Here is a 24,370-nt window from a genome sequence, read left to right on the forward strand (position 1 = left end):
TTTGACAAATTTGTTTGCTGGGCGCAAGTCTAACACGGGGTGCATGGTGAGGTCCTTTTTGGGTACTAAGGAAGTACACTGAATAAATACCCTTGTTTGACTGAAGAATAGGGACGGCTTCTATGGAAGAAGTGCCTCTACTTCTTGTATTAGGATTTGAAGATGGTCTGGCGTCAGGTGTCGTGTTTTGGGTGGTCTGAATTGTGGGGGTCAGGCGAATTCCACACAGTACCCGTGGGCGACCGTTTCGAGAACCCACTGGTCTGATGTAATCTCCTCCCGTGCCGAAAGTCAAGATGTTAAGCGCCCGTGCTGGCATGGGAGGGGACCTGGATCCATAGCTCATTTCTGAGCGGAGGCTGTGGCTCCCCTGGAGTTGGGGCCTCTGCCTTTCCCGTACCGCTGACCCCTTGGGTGGGTAGTTGGCGGGGGTGCTGGATGCTTGTCCCAAGTTCCAGGTGTTTCCCGTATTGTACATGTTTTGTGTGGAACGGGATTGGCCTCGAAAGGGCCGGCGGGAACCGCTTCCCCTCTGAGGTGAGGGTTTCTGGGTGATTTGCTGAAGGGACTTCAGAGTCTTGTGCTCTTTTTTGGCAGTCTCTAGAGCATCATCGACTGCTTTACCAAAGAGATTCGACTCCTCGATAGGTTTATTAATAAGAGCTGGTTTGGTCTTCGGCTTGAAGCCGGAGTCAAGCATGCCGTTTGAGCAGGGTGCCCTGAGCTAGGGATCTACCTACCGTCTCTGCAGTATCCAGAGTGTTTTTTTTTAGTACATTTTGGTTGACCTGCCTGCCCTCGGCCACAATGGCGAGTAATTTGGTTCTTGCGGGTTCAGGCACCTCCTGGAGACCTTCTTGTATAAGGTTCCACTGTGCATCGGCATAACTGGCAAGAAACGTAGTGTTTGCTATGCGTGTGGTAAAAGCAGCTGCTGTGGTAATTCTCTTACCCAAGGCATACAATCTTTTTGATTCCTTATTGGGAGGTGCCTCCCCCGTAGCAAGGCGTGCTCCCGCCTGTTTCCAGGTGGTGGTAACGACTAGGGAGTCGGAGGTGGTGTGGCCTTTAATATATGTAGGGTCAGTAGGTGATGGGCGAAATAATTTCTCCACCCTTGGATTGACTGCCCTAGTCTGGGCTGGTGTGACCAGGGAAAGAGCCAATCTCTTTTTAATGGAATTCAGGAGAGACATGGCTTGACTGGAGGAGGGGTGGGGGGGAGGGGGGGCCGGATAGGTTTCTTTAAGAATATCCTCCACAAAATCTGGTTCAGTTAGGGCCTCGTGGGTGGTGATTTTAAAATAATCTGCCGCTTGTCGTAAAATGGCATTGAATGCAATCTGATCGTCCACTGGGGAAGCCTGGTGGGCTGGGGTGGAGGCAGGGGAATCCAAACATAGGACAAACATGTCCTGGTCGTGAGTAGGGAGCGCCCATGGTTCCGTCTCAACCTGGCGAGTGTCTTCCCAGCCTTCCGTGGTATCCGCCTGGTCATCCACAGCGTAGTCTTGTAGGAAGGTAGTATCCTCTTCCTCATCATAAATGTCCTGATAAGTGTCCATCTGGATCTCATCTTCTGGGTGGATAGAAGTGAAATATTCTTGATAAGGTCCAAAATGTCTAGGAAATTTAGAAGCAGGCCCAAAGGGAGGGTCCTCCCGAGGTCTCTTGGGGGTAGGTTGCTCTGAAAGTGAGACACTTTCAAAAACTGTCCATGCACCCTTCGAATTTTTCTTCGGTCCATTTAGATGAACCAGAAGGGTCCAAGGTTGGAAAATCTTCATTTTCCTCCCTATGGCGCCAAAATTTGTTTCCAATAGCGCTAGCCAAAGGCTCTGGACTATCCTCGTAGTCCTCTTGAGTATCGGGGTGTTGCAGCGCGTCTTTCGACGTGTCCGCGTCCCGCTCTTTACGCTTCGTTGTGCCTTTAGACTTCTCCTTCAGCCCCACTGCCGATGTACGGCAAAGTGGGGCGTGCCGTATGACTAGGAGGCCTAGCGGTATATTTTCCCCCTACCTGAGAGGGCGTTGGAGCGTCAGCTGAGCCCGCTTCGACGGCCGGATGTGTTTTGGGGGTAGCGCCCTTATTTTTTTGAAGGCCCAGTTGCAAGACGCTGCTGCGGATGTGGGGAAGGCTGTTGATCTTGAAGATCAGAGGATTCTGTCGAAATTTTAGGCGGTCCTGTTGGCGCTTTTACCCGTTTCGGCGGTACCGTCGAAACCGGGATCAGGGTTGTGTGTTTAGTGTGGCGATCTTGTACGCCGGGTGTTTTCCCCAAAGCGTGACTCGCATCAGGCCTAGCGGGGTCAGGCGTGGCGGACCTAGAGGTGTCCGTCGTGAGGTCTATGGCATCCGACATGGATGCCTGGTCATCACTAGTACCCCCATCACTTTCGGCGTGTGCGGCTGTGGGGGAAGAAGATCCAGCCCGTGACATGCCGTAGGCGGCCCACCACTTAACGCAGCGCTCCTTAAGCGCTTTAGGTCGAAGGAGTCTTCAGGCGGCGCACCGCACTTCGTCATGGTCAAGGGATAGACAATTATTGCACTTATCGTGCTAGTCCTTCCAAGGGTATCTGGCCCTGCAAGAGGGGCAAAACCTAAATGGTGTCCTTTCCATAGCGAAAGGTAATAATGGCGATGACCAGACCTAGAGGGCAAAGAGGGGGAAAGAGGAGAGACATAGCTAAAAAGGATATGACCACCCTGACTCCACCCTCCCTACTGTGTAGGCCGGCCAGAGGGCCCGGCCACGTGGATGGCTCCGCCCCCTGAGTCTAGGCGTCGAAGTCCACCGCAATCTTAGGCGTAGCACAGGAAGCACCGTCGAAGTTACTATCGGGATAATCGACAAAGTCCATAAACAAGGTATAACAATGTCTCTTATAAAAGAGCTCCGTAATAGGGCGACCAGTTATCTGGGCGGAAAAAAACAATCTGAGGGCCCTCGGCTTGTGAGGGATTTTGGGTACACTACACGTCACGATTGGGTTAGTGTTACAGACACGCCTATGCAGACGTCCCCTTTCGGTCCCCAAAAGACAAGATGCAACACTCTGCGGTTACCACTGGATGTTGGACCATATGCACAGCATGTGATTCGAAGCAGATTAACAAGCATCAGAACGCAGTTTACACTGGGATTATAGATCAATTAGGCTGATACATATGAAGACCCTCTTACAGAACACCACATCACTGCGTTAAGAACCAATCCGCCTCAGAAATGGCAGTACGGGGGTGCAATTGTTATAGGGTGGGAATCTCAGAACCTAGAGGAAGCTAAGGCTATATTTGTAAAGGAAATCGGAAATAAGAAAACAAACCCAGCGGGGTCTAACTATTGGACCGAATCATACCTCAATTATACTTCAGATCAGGAACAATTTGTATGCATAGGATAATGCACAATATAAATTACACAAAGTAGGTCTACTCTAAACATTTATTATAAAGTGAACACAAATTAATACAAGTAGCGTAACAGACAATCACTAGCAATGTATTGAGAAAATAACTGACTGGAAGTTACCAACTAAAAACACATGGAGGATCTTTACAAATTAAGAGCAAGTTGTATATGTAGAAAAATGTACTAGTAAAAAACATTATGCTAAGTATTGGATTAAAAAAAGGAAAACCTAAGGCTCATACAAAGTAAATGTCAATCACTGTATAAAACAGCGTTCCCAAAGAAGACGCGAGAACCTCAAATAAGCACTCGAATAAGCAAAAATAGAAGCAGGGCGTTTTATTATATACATGGGCGAACAGGTATAACCAATATGAATTTTTAATTTGTTATTTGCAAATCGATAAATGAAAGGTTCACTGCAAAGTGTGTAGAAAGTCATGTTTTGGAGGTCTTTAAAAAAAAAAAAAATGCACATTCCCATATCGATCTAATCTTCTGTGCAAGGACTTCCACACTTGGTGTGAAAGAATCGCGAATAATGAGTATGTAGGCACTTTTTGGAGAAGGAACAGATAGGGAAAGATGAGAAAATGATCTAAAGGTTTCTAGAAGGAAGATGTCTTGATAATTGTGTTAGAAGACAAACTGTCCCTGTCCATTGTATTGCATTAAATTTGACGCAAAGGGCCTTGAATGCACTTTTCTGTCCGACTGAGTGCCAGTAGAGAGCAAAGCGAGATAGGATACTTGAAACCAAATCTTAGCTGCTTTGTTTGGAGAGATACCAGTGTGGTGTATGCTCTGGGGCAATTATTAGTACTAATTGTATCACACAGCCAGCCTACCTCCTCTCGAGAGTGAAGTTGGATTGCTAAGCATCGCTATCCTGAGAGAGTTTGCTCTGTCTTTTGGTTGGAAACTGCCGAGGCCTTAGGTTAGATGGATAGAAAACTTTCAGACAGCATTGAAGGCCTTGAATTGCATCCTCTCTGTAGATTTATATTCTGCCATCTATTTGAGAGCAGAGTACATCGACTAGATGGAGCACAGTGGTTAACACATCACCTTCCACATGGAAATGTCTAGTTGATGGCCAACATTTAGTAAGACCAACCACTAGATTGATTGATTCACAAACTGCTAACATTTCATACCAGATTACCCAAAATGAGATGACCACGGCTTCACTTCACAGTAGAAGGGAACCCAGAATGCCTTTCATTCACATAACAGGTGCTGTCTGGCATGAAGGCTTTCCTTTCCGTTGGCCAGGGTATACATCTGTACAGATCTTGACAGTTTTATTACCCTGGTTAGGGAAATGTTTTGTTTTTCTTGCCCACCTTTGGTTTCAATGGGACTCCCAACATATAAAACTAGGTTTTGGAATCCTGGCTGAAACTTGAGGCAAATAAAGCCTTTAGCTACACACCTACCTGCTCATCTCATCCATTCTGGGGGCACTGGCAAGTCCCTAAGGCTGCCAGTGCAGGGAGACTGGTTCTCCCATTTGGACGGTCCAACATTTCATTTTGTAACACAAACCAAATAAAGTTGAGTGCTACAGGGGTAACGTAAGTCACTTACGTCTAGCAACATTTTTTTATGGCTTTTTGATGTGCTTAGGATCGGTTGGTGGCAGTGGATGGGGCACTGCTGGAAAGTTGAAAAACACCATCTTATGGTAGTGCACTGTAAAGCACATGAAAGCCAAAATTAGGCTTAAGCGCCACCTGTAAACCAAAGCTATTGCATGAGAGTACTGGTAGGAAGGAGATGACATGTGAGGAAAGACACAGCTTGTTGGGGTTCCGTTATTTACCCACCCATTGACTTTGCATGGTCATGCCAATAATCGCTATGGCCATACCCACCGGCTACCTGCTCCTCCTAAAACACATCCTCCCAGTAAGGAGCCTGCTGAAAGTTTGTGGCTTAATTGCAGCTGTAAATGGCTACTGATGTAATAAAAATGCCTCGAATGCCTTTAGTAAACCCGATTTATATTGCTTCCATGCAAGGAAATCCTGTTAAAAAATAAGCAATGAAGAATCCAACAGCTTTGGATTGATGCACCAGATAGGCATTTTTCAGTTACTGGAATCATTTGCCCAAGTAATCACTCAATTGTCCAGCTGTTGTGCTCTTAAGGCCAGGTACCTTTACATGAGTGCCTAGTAAATGCCTATCACATACCTACGCAAAAGCCCAAACTGTTGCCTTTGCCAAGGCTTGTTTTGTTACTGCGATAATGGTATTTGGAGTACCATCTAGTCAAAATGCTTCCCCTCATAACCCAGTTCTGTCATTTGGCCATCGTGACTATCTGCCTTTCTAGTGACTGAAGCGAGGAACTGTCCAAAAAAACGGCTTACACTCACAGGGTCCTTTTCCAGACTCCCGTGCAAGTGGTTTGTGTGGCTGAATTAATTGAACTGGGATTGGGACCGTCTGCTCTCAATCGACATTTCCAGGGGATGCCTATTGCTGGGCCGAGTTTTATTTTATTTATTTTAATTTTTGTATAGCACTACATACCGGCAGGCCTCAGAGCGCCCAAGAAACTAAACAAGGACGGACAACAGAGAGGCGTCAGAACCGTGTGGTGAGCTGGGGCTTTATCAGAAGGGGAGTTGAAGTGGTGGGCACGAAGCTTCTTCTTGAACTCTGAGGTAGTTTCCATTTTTAAAAGATCCAGGTGGGAGGACATTCCAACGAGCCGGCCCTTGAACATCAAAACATGTTCCTCCAAATTTGGTAAGCTTGTATCTGGGCTGCTTAAGCCTGGATCTCAGATTGCGAGAGGGCACATATGTCTTCAACCGGGCAATGAGGTACTTGGGAGCCTCATTACTCAGACATTTATGGGTCAGAGTGAGACTCTTGTGAATGATGCAATGTTTTACAGGCAGCCAATTCAGTTCTCTCCTTGCAGCCGTTGTGTGGGCATGCCTGGCTAGGCCGAAAGTCGCTCGTACTGCACCATTTTGAATAACTTGCAGGTCAGATATGTTGGTGAGAGAAGAGCCACCCAGAAGACTATTACAGTAATCCAGGCAGGAGGTTACGAGAGCAGAGGCCAAGAGAGAGGCGTTTTTTTGAGAAAGAAAAGGACAGATGTGGTGAAGTAGTTTGTTAATGAAACTGCATGCCGCCCAAATCTGGGCAACGTGGGTGCTCATTGTCAGCTCTGCGTCTAATGTGACGCCCAGTGTCTTCACCTTGTTAGCCACTGGAATGATGCTGTTGGCAATGGTGAAACGTTTATACTCAGAGGACAGTTTTTTTGAGTTGTGGGCCAGAGGCCACAATCAAAAGCTCTGTTTTATCCGAGTTAAGAGCCAGGGAATTAGCTGCCATCCAAGCCCGAATGAGAGGATAGATGGCATTGATGCGCACAGAATCAAGTACATGCATACCCGAGTGGTTCATGACAACCTGGGTGTCATCTGCATAATTGGTATAGAGGACACCCAGGCCGTCAAGAAGTCTCAAGAGTGGAAGAATATAAATATTGAATAGAGATGGAGAGATACACAATCCCTGAGGGACTCCGCAAGTAATGAGTGCACATGCGGAGCATGCCCCCGTCAGCGGCAACTCTGCCATTGCGGGGACCAAGAAAAGAGGCTACCCATTGTACGGCTAACCCAGAGAAGCCCACCAGTGATTCCAACCTGTCCACCAGTAAAGCGTGATCTACCAGATCGAATGCGTGTCGAACAGGTCGAATAAGCATCAGGAGGGCAGGCTGGCCTTGGTCAACAATTTCAGACAGGCTTGCCTTAAGATCCAGCATGGCGGTCTCAGTGCCATGCCTGGCTCTGAAACCAGACTGCCACTCTCCAAGAATGTTATTTTCCTCAAACCTCTGGAATTGAAGGTATGCCACCCTGTCCAGAATTTTGAGGAGGAACGGCACATTGGTGATGGGATGATAATTCTTAGTGGACGTAGGGTCAAGGTTCTCCTTCAAGAGGGGGTTGATCCATGCCTCCTTGAGGGCAAGCAGGACAGACCCCTCGGCGAAAGAGATTTACCAATTTCGTTAACCAGGGACTCAGGACTTCAAGGCAGCCTATAAATAGTTTTGAAGGGCAGACGTCGCCTTGGCATGAGGTGGGTTTCAGGCCAGCAGTTATCAGAGATATGTCACTCTCAGTGCTGGGAGAAAAATGAAAAAACAGGTCTGTCAGGGTCAGATGGTAGGCTAGACTGGGGGGACCCAGTCGTGGCGTCGTCCCCGGTATTGAGGACATTTCTGATATCATCAATGGATCATTGATGAGAGGCCACTTTGGCAACAAAGGAATTATGGATGTCCTGGCACCGCTTGGCATCCTTTATCAGGACCGCAAGGGAGCCAGGTTTCCTCTTAAATTCTCTGAGAATTGAAAACGGCTCCTTGGCGCTTGATTTGGCCTGAGTAATACCGGTGTTGTAGAAGGAGGATTTAGCCTGAATGATGGCAGTCTTGAACTCTTTGACGGAGAGTTTATAAGAAGTCAGCGTGGCGGGCATGGGATTTTTATGACAGTCTCGCTCGGCTGACCTCTTCTGATACCTAAGGCTGAGAATGGGATCACTGAACCAGTTGTGTGTCTGAGGCTTCATGTGCCCACTTATGAGTGGAGCTAAGGAGTTAATAGCCCCCTTTACGTTGGGATGTGTTTTGCAATAAGACACACACATTATGAAAATAGTTATACCAAAGGAAGCTATCTGCGATCCTAAAAAGTAGGGAAACTAAATGCCGCAATGCAAATGCTGTTACAGAGGTATCCTTCACACTTAATAATTATTTGATGAAAAACAAGTGTACTTTTGCAGATGGTGCAATTGTGAAGGGCACAGTGACTGCCATGGCCGAGTCTGTTGCAAGAGATTTTAAAAACTGTCCTGAATTTATGTCTGCTACTTCAGGTGTGCATTTAGGTGCAAACACTATGGTTATGAGACTATCTGCACTATCAGCCAATGTGATTGCCGATCTTTGCGAATCTGCCTTTTCGACACACGAACTTCCTGAAATCAAAACTTTGAACCAGTCTGACAGCATCCAAGTGCTGTTGCGATTTCAAACTACACACCAGATTACTGAGCACTGGTGCATAGCATGCAGTTTCAGCTTTCACATTGGATGTCTCGATTGCTTTCCTACATTCGGATATGCTTGCCAATTTTTAGGAGGCAGCTACTAATAAAAAATGAAATAAAGAGGTTTTTGAAGTTATATATATATCACGGTAAATGTATGGATTATTCCTTTTTTATGTAACTAGCAAATAAACTGGCCACAAAAGTCTTGGTACAAATTCTCATATGGCTATCAGCACCCCATTAGCTCCCGCCTATTAGCCATTAACTGCAAGTAGCTCTTACTAACAAAGGTTGGAGGCCCTTGCCTTAGATAGTGGAGCGACGTTTTAGTAAAGTGGTGAAGAGTGTCCTAACTGACCCTGCTACTAAGTGCTGAAGTATGTGTTTTACTTTCTTTACTTGCCACATATGGCATACATCACTTAGTAATCGTATTTCTGATCCTTGCATTTGCTTAGATTCATATGCTTTGCATAGGCCGACATCTAGTGGTAAACGCACATGTTTTCAAAGTTCGAAAAGGTGCTTCGACTAAGCGGGTTTGTAATATCATCCCTAGTGTGACGGCTACTGCACCCTTGATCCTTCAGGCGTCTAGGTCCCTCAGATTTCTTTGCTTCTGACAAGAGGGAGTATGAAGTGTATGTGTGGAGAATAGGCAATGTATGATTTGGTCTAGAACTTTCAACTCCAAGAGGGGAGCACGCATGTGAATCTAAGCAGATACAAGCATTAGAAGTAAGATTATGGTAAGTAATGTATGCCTTCTGAGGCTTGTGGATCGGCTTAGAATCACATGCTTTGCATAGATTAGCGAGTAGTACTTGGAGAAGGTGGTGGGTTATTTGAAGGTAGAGCTGCAAAGAAATGTTTTAGCACCGCCTGACCCAGTAGTGTTGAGTGACGGTACGAACAGAACTCCAGGTGGGAGCTTTGTAAACGGCATCTGTGATGCAGTAAATGCCTTATGGCCTCCTAGTTCTTGTCCTACCACCTCTGTGTGTGTTTCACAATGTTTTTTTTACCACTCAGGTCCAGCCTGGACCCCTTAGCAGTGCAGCTTTTCCTGTTTTCCTTTTGGTGAACAACACCCATCGGATACCCTTATGGCACGCATGGGTGGGGGTACACCCTTGTACCCCCAATGTGTGTTTTGGGCACTTGTGTGTTGCCCACAGAGCAGGGTATGGGTTGGTGGCAGCTACATGCAGACTTGGCAGTGGCTCTGAGTGTCCTCCATTTTTGGGACTCCCAGGCCCTGCCATAGGAATCGATGGATTCTTGCAGGCATTATGGCCCCTGTAGCCTCTTGGTTTCTATTGACTTTTACCTTGTTTCCCAAAGTCCTGGGAAGCCCTGACTCTGTCCCTTCCTCCTGACTGGCTGTTGGTGGCAATACCATACATGGCCCTGGGGCTGCCTCCTGTCAGACTGACTGGAACCTTCCCAGTGGGTGTGTGTTGTGGGTACACCCTAGCGGTGGGACCTGTATGAAAGAATTCTGAGGTGTACTCACATTCTGTGTTATGGGTGTCTGGTTTCTGTGTGTGACACAATGACTGAGACAGCATTAACTGAAACTCACACGAAAGCAGTGTAGTGCGCTGAAAGGGTGGGTGCTTACCCCAATCCACATTCTTTGTTATGGGTTTCTGGGTGGAGTGAATGGCCTGAATGCCTGCGAGCCTGATTGGCTGGCTGCCTGCATGAATGCTCTTCGGTGTGATTGGTTGACTGAGCCCGGCTCAGCCTGAGTGAATGGGAACCAATGTGTATATCAGGGGACCTCACACTCACCAATTTCTTCAGCTGAATTCAAAGCTTAAGCAAGAAGACGCTGTTCCTTGAAGCCCAGCTGGAGGAGAAGTCCATGCAACTCCAGACACATGTGGAGGAATCAAACTCCCTCCACCCACAACAGTCCGGCTTCCGCCCTGCCCACAGTACCGAGACAGCCATGTTAGACCTTCAGACCAAAATGCTCGGTATTATTGACAAGGGTAAGACAGGCCTTCTCATCCTACTTGACATCAGTGCCGCATTCGACCTCCTCGACCACAACTTACTCCAGAATGCATTAAAAAAAGTCCACCAACTGCTCTGATGAAGCCATCAGCTGGATTATGTCCTTTCTAAAAAACAGAATATCCAGGGTGCACTGGGGGGACAAGTTCTCCTTGGAAAAAGAAATCCTTTGTGGAGTTCCCCAAGGGGCCAGCATGTCACCACTGCTGTTTAACCTCTACTTGAGGTACCTATGCCTTGTTCTCGACCATATCAACACCTATTTCACTAACTATGCTGATGATACGCAGCTTGTATTTGAACTAAGTGGCAACTATCAGAAAGACAGCGAGAAACTTACCACGATATATAACTACGTGGAGCAATGGATGGACTCCAACTGGATGTGCCTTAACGGGAAAAAAAACGGAGCTCATGATTTTTGGCTCATCCTCCGGCCGAGCTAAGCTATCCTTCTCATCCTTCCAGATCAAAGATACATCCATACCGGTTTTAGGCAAGGTTAAAACCGTCGGTATGCTGCTGGAAGCATCCTTGGGGGCGGATGCCCAAGCACAGTACATAAAATAAAAAATGTGCCTACCACCTCCGACTAATAAAAGCCGTTAGACCCTTTATATCAGAGGACAACTGCACGACCATAGCAAGAGCCACCATCTTGTCGCGCCTCGACTATGGCAATGCCTTAATCCTGGGTGCCTACAAAGCTATCAAGTTGTACAGAATAACGCCGTAAGAATTGTCAAGCTTAAATCTAGAACAGAGCATATTAGCAACTCCAGAAGGGAGCTTCACTGGCTGAAAATTGAAGATAGGGTGCACTTTAAGACCTTAACCATCGTTCACAGATGCATCCACGGAAAGGCACCAACGTACTTAAAAACGACGATCAAACCATATGTCCCAAATAGAACATTGAGATCGTCCCAACTCAGCAAAATTGCAACGGCCCCACACAAACTCAAAAGCGGCCTAGGCAGAGCCTTTCCGACTCTTGCTGCCAGTCTCTGGAACAACCTTCCGGACCATCTAAGACTGGAAACCAACTATACCTGCTTTCGCAAAATGGTAAAAACCCACCTCTTCAAATAAACCGCCACCCATTCTACTCCCAGTCAAAGTAATCTTATGTTGTCATCCCGTCCTATCCGTCCTTTCACCATTTGTCTGTCTTTAGTGTTCTCGTCTCCGCGCCCCGAGGCTCGCGAGCTCCCGGCGCAATATAAATAAAAAAAAAGTCTTCTGCTGCATTTTCTTCATGTAATCCAAAAGCTTCCGTGTTCTTCCAAGGACTGATCCAGAGAGGACCTGCAAAGGGCACCTCTCCCCAAGCTACAAGAGACCATCGTGCAACTTGCCTTCATCCGAAGTGTTCTGGAATCCAGCCCTTTGTGCCTGCCGTCCGGAGATGGGGTCTTCACGAGTCCTGAAGTGGAGTGCTGGGACATCTCGAGTTGAAGTCCATTGGTGTCACCCAGGGTCCAGAGATGCGTTTCGTGACCACTTGAAGCTGTTGCTGTCTACCGCCCAAAAGAAGGGGTACCCTGGCATAGTGCTGCTGGACACCCAACGCTGCGAAAGCTCCAAGCTGCCTAATAACATTTCAAAGGACATCCTTGCCATCATCACTGGCCACTTTTTGCTGCTGGAGAGAGTCCACGAGTCGCTGAGTGCAGAGGAAGGTCCACCTGTGGGTTTCCCGGCACCAGAATCTAACAAAGACGTCCGAGGTCCACTCCAGTGGTCGAACCCAGGTCACCAGAAGCCGTCCAGAGGCCATGCTGCAGCACCAAAGAACGGTAAATTGGCCAACCGCGTAAATCTGAAACCAAAAGTGACCTATGCACCAGTTTCTGCTAGAAGTCATCAGAAGGTCACCAGGGGTCTTACTCTCATCTGCCAAGCCTTTAAGGAGCCCACAGCAAGTTTTATCTCCCCAGGACTTCTACAGTCAGAGAAATCGTCGACCAAGGACTGCCTCATTTTTCCTTTGATGGTCGAAGCTTGCTCCCATCTTAGATTTAGGTTTAGATTAGGCGTTTATTCCACCCTGCATTTACAGTTTAATAAACACCCTTGAACTGTGATAACTTGTACCTGTCTTTACTGTTGCCACCATGAGTTCCTTACATTAGGCACCCTGGGACAGGAACATTTGATAATCTGCCTGACCTGCCACCTGATTAAAATATAATCTCAACGAACATGAAAGGTGCATAGCGAAACTTGACAAGAATTATGAGTGTAAAGTGAGCATTATATTAGAACTGTATAAATTTGGTAAGAGATCTCAAATTGAAGGGGAAACCGTGGAAGCATTCATCGCAGCACTGAGAGCATAAATAGCGCATGCAGTGCCCGTTGGCTTCAGTTCTGTTCTTCTTTTCCCCTCCGAAGAGGAATTACCAGGCGTACCCAAGACCGTAGGCTCTCAGAAAGCATAGAGTGTAATAACACGTAAATTGTACGGCGGGGTAGGCTAAGAGGGGCGATGAGAAATACGTGGAAGGAACATCCAATCGAAAGACCTTTGCCAGGGGTAAGTTACATGTTCTTAAAACGGATTGTGTTCTCCACGTATTCCTCATCTTATTATGGACTCCCAAAACAGTAATAATTTGGAGGTGGGAGTACCAATTAACTAGATCTAATCATGGATTAGAATGGAGGACGGCTTTTGTAAAAAGTCCTTCCTGACTGGAGGAAGAATCCAGACAATAGTGTTTCACAAAAGTATGAATAGACGACCAGGTGGCCGCTGAACAAATATTTACTGTGACACCCCTTTGAAGAGGCGCAGAGGTTGCCATGCCCCTTGTGGAATGATCCCTTAGGTCAAGGGTGCACAACTGATTTTGACAGAGGGCCGAAAGTACCTTACATGAGGGCTATAGTGGGCCGAAAAGTAAATGTGGGCGGGGCAGGAGGCTTTTTAAACCCCCAATTTGTACTAAACACATGGAAAAATAATGTTTTTGAGGGGTAACGATTTTTATTTGCATTTCAAACTTACATTTTGTACTATCATTTTCCATTGTTATAATTTATTTCTATTTAGTTATTGTATCTCGGCTGTTTAACTTATATATATTTTATTGACCCTAGATACACTATGCCCCATGGCACCCTCACCCTCAACCAAACACTATGCCCAAGGACCCCCTTACCCCCAAACAAACACTATGCCCCATGGCCCCCTCACCCCAACCAAACATTATGCCCCATGGCCCCCTCACCCCCAACCAAACACTATGCCCCATGTCCCTCACCCCCAACCAAACACTATGCCCCATGGCCCCCTCCCCCCAACCAAACACTATGCCCCATGTCCTCCTCACCCCCAACCAAACCCCCCACCCCATGGCCCCCTCACCCCCAACCAAACCCCCCCCAACTCAGCACACACACACAAACATGCACCAATACAGACCCGAACCCCCCACCCCAACTCAGCACACACACAAGCATGCACCCATACAGACCCGAACCCCCCCACCCCCCCAACTCAGCACACACACAAACAAACAAGCACCCACAGACCCGAACCCCCACCCCCCAACTCAGCACACACAAACATGCACCCATACAGACCCGAACCCCCACCCCCCAACTCAGCACACAAAAAACATTCAAATCAAAAAACATTCATACACATCCGACACCCCCCCAACCCCGCATCTCAACATACACACAAAATACATTCAAATACAAACATTCATACACATCTGACACCCCCCCACCCTCGCATCTCAACATACACACAAAATACATTCAAATACAAACATTCATACACATCTGACACCCCCCCACCCTCGCATCTCAACATACACACAAAATACATTCAAATACAAACATTCATACACATCTGACACCCCCCCACCCCCGCATCTCAACATACACACAAAATACATTCAAATACAAACATTCATACACATCTGACACCCCCGCATCTCAACATACACACAAAATACATTCAAATACAAACATTCACACACCCCCCCACATCTCAACATACACACAAAATACATTCAAATACAAAAAGTCATACACATCTGACACCTCCCCACCCCCGCATCTCAACATACACACAAAATACATTCAAATACAAACATTCACACACCCCCCCACATCTCAACATACACACAAAATACATTCAAATACAAACATTCATACACATCTGACACCCCCCACCCCCGCATCTCAACATACACACAAAATACATTCAAATACAAACATTTATACACATCTGACACCCCCCTTACCCCCGCATCTCAACATGCACACAAAATACATTCAAATACAAACATTCATACACATCCGACACACTCCCCCACCCCCGCATCTCAACATACACACAAAATACATTCAAATACAAACATTCATACACATCCGACACACTCCCCTGCCCCCCCGCAACATACACAAACATAAAGCAAAACAAACCCGACACACAAACACAAACAGAGCACTTACCGGAGACGTGCTGGAAGGCAGGTAAGCTGGAACGCTGGAATCGTACTACGGCTGGCGTGGTCCAAGGCTGAAATGCCTTCCGGCATCAAGCCTTATGGACCACGCCAGCCGTAGTGCTGGCCCTCCATTGGTGCAGCACACACGCATTACGTGGCTCGTAGGAGCGACGTGATGCGTGTGTGTGTGCTGAGCCAATGAGGGCCAGTGTTTTTACCGGCCCGGAAGACAACAAAGACTTTCCTAATGGAGGGTGGCGCGGGCCGCCCTCCATTAGGAAAGTCTTTGTGCCTCGCGGGCCGGTCAAAAGGGCATGGCGGGCCGCAACTGGCCCGCGGGCCGTATGTTGTGCACCCATGCCTTAGGTCCTCTGGCGGGTCCTTTCCCGCTAGTCTACAGCATTCGCCAATGGCCAGGATAATCCATCTGGATATTGTTCGTTTGGTGACTGCAAGACCCAATTTGGGACCAGTAGATCCAATAAAAAGTTGATCAACTTGGTGAAATTTAGCCATCCTGGATATATAAAAACAGAGCCCTTTTTGGGTCCAGTCTATATAGCCTCTCCTCCTCCTTTCCCGAATGAGGAGGTGGGTAAAATTTTGGTAAGGTAATTTTTTGTGACAAGGGGAAGTCGGAGACTACGGTCTTTGTAGAATATGGTATGAAGGGGTTTTCAGGAAAGAGCCTGCAACTCGCGTACCCTGCGGTCTGATGTTATTGCAATAAGCAAAACAGTTTTCAATGTTAAAGGTCTTAAACTACATGAGTGAAGGGGGAATAGATGTTAAAAATGTTAAAAGTGGATTGAGGTCCCAAACAGGTACATTTAAAGGAACTGGTGGGTATACATTAATAAGGCCCTTCAAAAGAATTGAACCATCAAAGGAATCTTAAAATTTGAATCTCCTCTGAGGAGCGCTTAAAATTGGAAAGCGCTGCTAGGTAGCGCTTAATGGTTCCAATCTGGAGTCCCAGATTGGCTAAATGTAACAGAAAGGAGAGCACCAAAGGTGTGTCACATAGAAATTGACCCACATTCTTATCTTGGCACCAGTTGCTGAACTTATTCCAACAGCAATGGTACAAAGATTTAGTTGCTGGCCTTCTGGCCGAAAGCAAAATCTCCATTATGTCATTCAGGAGGTCCCAATCCTTATATATCAGCCTTTCAGAAACCATGCATGAAGGCAGAGTGTCTTCACCTCTGGATGGAGAACCCGACCTTCCTCTTGCAAGTGAAGATTCTCTCTTTGTGGAAGACGTATTAGAGGACTGATGGACAGGTCCAGAAGGCGCGAATCCCACTTCCTCCTGGACCAATCCGGAGAAATCGGGATCATGGATTTCCCTAACTTTCTAAACCTCCTGATCACATGAGGAATGACGGGAACTGGATGAAACACATGCAGGACTGAAAACTCCCAGTCCACCACAAACGTGTCTCCTAAAGCTCCTCTTGGGGCAAATTCCCTTGAGCAATACTGTTGAAACTTCCGGTTGAGAACGGTCACGAACAGATCCATTTGAGGGGTTCTCCAAAGGGTGACGATCTCTTGAAGGACTTCCTGAGCTAGCTAAACGTGGGAGACTGCTCTGCCCGCTCATAGCGTCTGCCGCTAGCTGAACTGCCAATAGAGAGATTCCTTCTTGAATTGCCCAGAACCAGAGCTGCATTGTCTCTCTGCACAGTGGTAATGACCCTACACCTCCTCTCTTGCTGAGGTAGTACATGGCCACTATATTGTCCATCATTATTAGACATTCTTTTCCCGTACAGAGGGTAGAAAGGCCTTCAGCTCTAGTCGGATTGCCCTCAGCTCCAAAAGGTTGTATAGTTTGGACTCAGATGCAGACCAACGACCGCCGATTGTCAGATCATTGGTGTGGGATCCCCACCCCGTGAGTTAGCCGCCCGTCACTACCGTTATCTCCAGCCATGGTTGCCAAAAAGATTCTCCCTTGAGGATGTTGTCTTTGCAAGCCCACCACAGAAGGTCCTGAGCAAGTCTGCTCGGAACGTGCAGTTGGTCCTACATCTTTTCTGAGAATTGGGACCATTGAGTCTTAAGAGCCCATTGAAGAGATCTCATTCTCAAGCAGGCCTCTGGCACCAGGAAAATGCAGGATGCCATGAGACCGAGCAACCTCAGAAAATCGAAGGCCGGAAGATGCTGAGCATTCTGGAATTTTGTTACCATCTGCAAAATGTGTTGAGCTCTCACCTCGGGTGGCAAGGCTTTCTCAGAGGAAGTATCCAGGACTGCTCCAATAAAATGAAGTCTTTGGGATGGTATCATATGGGACTTCTCGTAATTGAGGGAGAAGCCCAGTCTGTGGGGCAAGTGGCAGGTTATGCTGAGATGTTCCCTGGCTTGCTCGGGTGAACGAGCCCTGATCAGCCAATCATCCAGGTAAGGGTAGACGTGAATCCCCCCCCACCACCCCTCTCCCGAGACTCGCTGCCATCACCGCCATCAACTTGGTGAAAACCCTCGGGTTGCAGGTCAGCTCAAATGGCAGAACCTCGAAACTGATAATGAGAACCACCAACAGTGAACCTCAGGTACTCTGTGCTTGAGATGGATTGGCACATGAAAGTAAGCATCCTGAAGGTCCAATAATACCAACCAGTCTTGGAGTTGGAGAGCCTGAAGGATCTGAGAAAGTGTAACCATCTTGAACTTGTCCTTCCTGAGGAATTTGATCAAATTTCTCAAGTCCAAGATGGGTCTCAATCCTCCGTCCTTTTTGGGGATTAGAAAATACGGGGAGTACCAACCCTTGTTCCTCTCCGCTACAGGTACATGTTCTATTGCACCTTTCTCTAGCAGGGTCAAATTTTCCTGCACAAGGAGCAGATCCGGAATTTTGACAGTGTTGTATCCCAGTGGATGATGGGAAGCCTTTTTTGAAAACACTAGACTAGACTTGGGCTCCCGTTTCCAGTGCCCATGCATCTGAAGTAATGCCCCACCATTCGTTCAGATACTGAGAAAGTCTGCCTCCCACCGAGGTCTTGTGTGTCAAGGCATCACAGTGGCTTAGAGGCAGCAGCAGCGGTTGATGGTAAGAATGCCGCTGCTTGGGCTGATTTAGCACCCCTTCCTTGTCCAACACGAGGGAATCTTCTCTGGCCTCTCTGCCCGGCTTGTCCTCTTCCAATTGAGTAGAAACGAAAGGACTTACCCCTCCAGGAAGATGAGCCAGAATAGGGTTGTTGAGGTTGTCTAATGGCGGCGCTAAGGGATTTAGCCACCGCCTTTGAGGTCTGTGGTTTTTACAAACTTTCATCCGCCTTGCTACCGAACAACCTTGAGCCGTCAAAGGGCATGTTGAGCAGTCTTGCCTGCACGTCTGGTACAAACCCAGACTTCCTCAACCATGCACATCTACGTAATACCGTGCTAGCAGCCATGGATCTGCTGATGCTGTCTGCAGTATCCAAACCTGACTGGAGACATTAATTCACTCATTACCTCAACCATCTTTAATGCTCGCCAGGAATCGGTCTCTTTCTTCGCCTTCCGGGATGTGTTCAGCCGCCATAGCAACAGTTCCACAGGGTAAACGTGAATCTAGACAGTGTGCAAGTCACATTAGTGGATTTTAAGGCCAAACTGCCTGCAGTGAAAACTTTACCTGCCCAGGCATCTACCCTCTTGTCATCCCTGTCAGGGGGGGGTGGAAGGATAAGCCGATTGTCTGGTTGACGTAGCTGCCTGAACTACCAAGCTTTCAGAAGTGCGATGCTTGGTAAAGTATTCTGTGTCACTGCTGGAAGGCCTGTACTTCCTTGCAAAGTTTTTGTTAACTGCAGTTGCAGCTTCTGGGGTCTCCCAATTAGCAGAGACTTTTTCTGCAGGGCCATGTGGAATGGTAAAATTAGGTCTGGACCCTGGTCCAAGATGTCCGTCATGTCATCTTGTTTGTATGATGAAGTAGGCCTACTCCATCCCATAAACTCAATGACCTTTCCCATCAGCTTTCTGTAGGATTAGTCTGCGTGTTCGGAGTGGTCAGGCCTGCCAAACTCTAGTTCTGGCAAGGTATCCAAAACCCTAGCTGAGGGGAGATTATCATACAAATCTCTCAGTCTAAATTTGTCTGAAAAAAGTTCTTCTGGCACATTGGAGGTGCCAAACTGCAGACCAAAAGGTGGTGAACCCTCAGAGGGTTGGTCCCCCTTATAAATTGCAGACATAGACTTAAAGTAATACTTTTTTTTTTTTTAGGAACAGGTTTATAAACCTTGTCTTGAACCAATGGCTTCGACAATGTCGAAGTAGTCGTTGAAAATAGCACCGGTTTACGTGGCGTAGATTTTGACTTCGGTGTCGACAGCTCTGACACCGACAGGCCTTCAACGCTTTGTGCTTTTTTTTGTCAGAACCAAAGTAGAACTCGGCTCTCGACTCATTGACACTCTCAACGTCTTTTCGTCAGATCGACAACTTTCTCTATGCGATGCCGGCTTTAAGCTCGGCTTCAAAGTTGTAGCCTCCGACTTCACTTTGTCGTCCGTATTCGGAGCGACCGGGAATGGCTGTTTTCGAGGGGGGCCGAGGCCGCATTCTCGAAAATTCGCAACATCTCGGTACCAAATGTGTCCCACTTTGACGGGGAATCGGTCTTCGCAGGGCATCTGATTGCCTCTGTGAATGAATCACTTGAGGTTGAAGGAGACCTATGGTGTCTCTTTGCCTTCTTAGAGGAAGAAGGCAAAGATTGCCGCAATCGACTCCTCGATCGAGACCTCTGACTTTTTGCACCGGGAAGAGTCTCTGGACTTAGCAGACTTTTTCTCCTGCTTCGAAGATGACTTCGATGCTCATCTCCCCACCGCCAGTTTACCTCTACGCTCACCGAGAGCTTTCTCTGTCATGGCCTGACATGACCCACAGTCGTCGGTATTGTGCCCGGAGCCCAGACACCACAGGCAGACACGGTGAGGATCCGTAATCAATATTTTCAACCCACAGTTGTGGCATTTTTTTAAAACCCGAATTGGGCGTCGAAGGAGTTGATGAAGAAGAAATGTTCCCACAAATATCTCACTGAAGCACACTGTAATTACTCAAAGCGTAAGCTTGTAAAAACGGAACGGAAGCCAATGGGCACTGCATGCACCATTTATGCGGATGACGATGTTGACGGTCGACAGAGGCCCACGAGGGCCATCGACTCCACAACACTGCATACAGCGCCTTCTGTCAAAAAAAAAAATCTGAAGCAGCGAAGCTGGACAGATACATTATCATAAGATGAGGAATATGTGGGAGGACACAATCCATTCGAAAAGCTGGCTGCCTACAAAAGCCCACAGCCAATGAAAGGACCCAAATGAAGCCAACCATGCAGACTTGCAAAGGTCTGCTAGCTTTGCACAGTGTTGTCTGGAGTGGAGAAAAAAAGCAGACGGATGAAGTTGAAGAGCATGCGAGGGCCAGGTGTGAACACACAGCCCAGCTCAGTTTTGAAAAATGATGTGCAAAATGCACTAGACCCCTAAGACGGGGATTGAGGACCACAAGTATGGGTGAAAGGGGGGCCACATAGGAGTACAACGGTTCTAGGTTAAAGTTTTTGAAAACAAAAGGCTTGAATGCCTTTTTTTCGACAGTAAAAGGACCGAAAAAAAGGATCGAATTTTCTTTTCTTTTCTTTTTTTTTTTTTAATGTGGGGGTGTCACCCCAGTTTTCTTTTTTATAAAAAAGTTTTTTTATACATGCTAAACTAAAAAATATATATAAATAAATCGATCCTTTTTTCGGTCCTTTTGTTTTCAATCAAAAGGTCATTCGATCCTTTTTTTTCGAACATTTGACCGGACACAGAGTACAACAGTGCATTTTTAGCAACATCTATGGGGATAGCTTCTTAACAATTCTGGCAAAAGAATAGATCGGGAGGAAATGTGGCGGCGAATGGCCTGAATCTACAGTTGTGCAAGTTAAAATATGCAACAATAAAATGTTGCAGAAGACTGCACTAGGTAAAGAGGTTTGCTTTTGCAAGCAGACCGAATTGAAGTCTCTTGAATTTAGTAGGTATATAGAGGGTGAGTCGTAAGCATAGGGGTGCTGCAAAAGATCCACCAATTTATAAATGGATTTAAAAACAGAAAAAGGACATACACCACCTCCTAGGTCAACTAGTAAACACTGCATCTAAATTACGAAAGGAATTACAAATTAAATTGCTTGAAAAAAAAGAAAATGAATTCTATCATTTAAAAATACTTGTACGTTCGTTAGGTCATCTGCACTGTAAAAGGTAAGTAATGCAACTGCACTTATCCTATTAAATTTCACCTTTGAACTCTTTGTTGTCTAGACCCTTAATGGCCTCAAGTGCATCCTCTGATCGCTCCATGTGCACAAATGCATAATCCTTCACGATATCACATTCTAGCACAGGGCCATATTCTTCAAACTTTGCCTTTAGTTGGCGAGTACTGCAGCTGCCACTGATATTGCTGACGTGAAGCTTGGTGGTAGCCGCCACTTTACTTTTACTAGTTTCCACGTTGATTGCAACACCATGGAGCTTGTGGTGGTGCAGCTTACGGACTGCCTTTTCAGCTGCTTTTTTGTCTTCAAAATGCACAAAGCCATAGTTTTTTATAATATCGCATTCCACAACTTTACCATACTTCTCAAATAGCTTTTTAATCTCAGACTCTGTTGCCTCACGAGGCAGATTGCCAACAAACACCTTTACCATTTCTGAAAAAAAAAAAAAAAAAAAAGAATATTTTAGATAGTCAATTTATGTCACCGTATGTCACAGTTTAAGCCACAACTTTAATTTCTGACAGGTGACGAAAATAGTACTATCGAGATGTGGTGCAGAAAACATTTAGATGCAAACATATTTACAACAGTTTTACAACTGCACGCTGGACCAAGTGCGACACACCCTATTACCATAACTTGGTATATCTTCAAATGATAAAGTCTGACAAATTCAGTTTTTACATATATTCTTCACTGGTCTCGCCAACACATGTTTCAACCTTCTCACAGAGGTCTTCCTCAGGGCATGTTACATTCTGGTATAGTTAACTCCCAGTTCAGCCCACTCTGACTACTATGCACTGCTATCTAAGTCTTTTCCATCTATTTGTATAGTGTATTCGAGATCCCAGTGTATCCGTCCGCACATGTGCGCCGCAAGGAGGTACACTGGGATCTACTATGAACTGCTAACACTGGGATCTACTATGAACTGCTAACTAGAGCAGGCTGAACTGGGAGTTAACTATACCAGAATATAAGGGTGATCTGGAGTGGGATTGGAAGCCCAAGACGGAACAAGTTACTTACCTGTAACTGTTGTTCTCCAGCATGGGTCTGGCATGGATTCACATGCTCATGAATATTCCCCGTCGTCAGGCTGGGAATCCTCGGTAAAGAAAAAATCAGTATCAGTTTCGTTTCTGATCTGTCTTTCGTAGTAATAACGAATCACTGGTCTCTGCGTCATACTGACCACAGCCAATGACTGCCCTCTACCTAAGCACCGCCTCTGGCAGCCATCTTCAGATTTGGAAGCACGTGAAGTGGCAGTATGACCAAGTGAAGAGCCGCAGAGGGGTAGGCGGGAGGGTTCGCATGTGAATCCATGCCAGACCCATGCTGGAGAACAACAGTTACAGGTAAGTAACTTGTTCCTTCTCCAGCATGGGGTCTGGCATGGATTCACATGCTCATGAATAAAGAATACATAGCAGTACACACATGCACAACCACGGGAGGTGGCAAAGGCTCAATATTAAGCAGTACATCAAACTCAACATTAAGCATCTTACCTCCTCACAAGGCTCACCTCAGGCGAACAGGTTGCGCAGCACTGCTTGGCCGACCCTGGACTCCTCCCTGGAATCCCGATCGACGCAGTAGAATTTCGTGAAGGTGTGCGTCGACCTCCAAGTAGCAGCCCTGCATATCTCCAGCAGGGGCACACCAGAAAGGAACGCCGTGGTAGCTGCGATCGCTCTGGTGGAATGGGCTCTCGGACGGCCAGGCAGCGGTCGGTTTGCCAACCGATGACAGTACATGATACAGCCGGAGAGCCATCTGGAAATGGAAGCCTTCGAGAGAGCCTTTCCCTGATTGACAGGTCCAAAGTTCACAAAGAGTTGTGACGTCTTCCGAAAACACTTCGTGCGGTCCACGTAGAACTTCAGCGCTCTAGCCACATCCAGCGAGTGCAAAGTCCTCTCAGCCGGCGACGAAGGCGACGGGAAGAACACAGGCAACACCAAGGGTTTGTTGAGATGGAAGTCCGACGGTACCTTGGGCATGAAGGAGGGGTGCGTCCTGAGCACTACCCTCGTGTCGTGAAAAGTCAAGTACGGGGCCTTGCAGGAAAGGGCCTGGATCTCTCCCACCCGTCGTGCGGAGGTGATGGCCACAAGAAACGCTGTTTTCCACGACAGAAACTTCAACGGGGCCGAGTGCAGAGGCTCGAACGGAGGTCCCATGAGCTTGGTCAGCACCACGTTGAGCTCCCACGCCGGGGCCGGAGCCTTCACCGGCGGGAACGATCTGAACAGTCCCTTCATGAACTCTTTCACCAGACGATGAGACCACAAGGACGTCCGGCCCGTGGTTCTGGTGTATCGGGAGATCGCAGCAAGATGAATCTTGATGGACGCGTGTGCCAGTCCAGCTTTGGCCAGCGTCAGCAGGTACGGCAGTACCTGGGGAGCCGTAATCCGTAGAGGGTTAATCTTCTGTGCGTGGCACCAGACAGAGAACCTCTTCCATTTGTGTCCGTAGCATTTAAGAGTCGAGGACGCCCTGGCCTTTGCAAGAACCTCTCTGCAGTCGGCCGGTATGTCGTATCCTCCAAACTCTAGCGCTGCAGGAGCCAGGCCTGCAAGTTCAGCGATTTCGGGTCGTGGTGGAGGATGGCGCCTCCTTCCCTGGAGAGTAGATCCGCGTCCACCGGCAGCTTGATTGGCGGGGACGCTGACAAGTCCAGAAGGTCCGGGAACCATATCTGCCTCGGCCACGCAGGTGCGACGAGGATCATCCTGCACGTGACCTCTTGAGCTGGTTGACGAACCGGATTAGCAGTGGCAAAGGAGGGAACGCGTAGAGGAACAGGCCCTCCCAGGGGAACGAGAAAGCATCGCCCATGCGCCTCGCCTGGGGAAAACTGCTGGCGAACCTCCGGCATTTGGAGTTTGTCGCCGTCGCGAACAGGTCGATCTGGGGTGTGCCCCACCGTCGGAAGAGGCGATCCACTAGATCCTGCCCTAGTTCCCACTCGTGGCACGAGCGCAGCTCACTGCTGAGTGAGTCGGCGATGGTGTTTTTTATCCCTGCCAGATGAAACGGCACCA

The 24,370-nt window shown here is 47.4% G+C and overlaps 1 protein-coding gene across 3 annotated transcripts in view; it reads right to left on the reverse strand.

Moving 5' to 3' along the window:
* Positions 1-24,370, reverse strand: part of LOC138566981 (RNA-binding protein 4B-like) — a 115,750-nt gene that overhangs the window by 22,167 nt on the left and 69,213 nt on the right. For all 3 annotated transcript variants that reach the window (XM_069644775.1, XM_069644774.1, XM_069644776.1), the window contains one exon: positions 21,330-21,743. In XM_069644775.1, coding sequence (XP_069500876.1) covers positions 21,330-21,741 — 412 coding nt within the window. In that variant the 5' untranslated portion in view covers positions 21,742-21,743. The remainder of the gene's footprint in view (positions 1-21,329; positions 21,744-24,370) is intronic.

This window comes from Ambystoma mexicanum, chromosome 2p (assembly GCF_040938575.1).
Source record: "Ambystoma mexicanum isolate Mex_15411 chromosome 2p, UKY_AmexF1_1, whole genome shotgun sequence".
In the NCBI taxonomy this organism is placed as follows: domain Eukaryota; kingdom Metazoa; phylum Chordata; class Amphibia; order Caudata; family Ambystomatidae; genus Ambystoma; species Ambystoma mexicanum.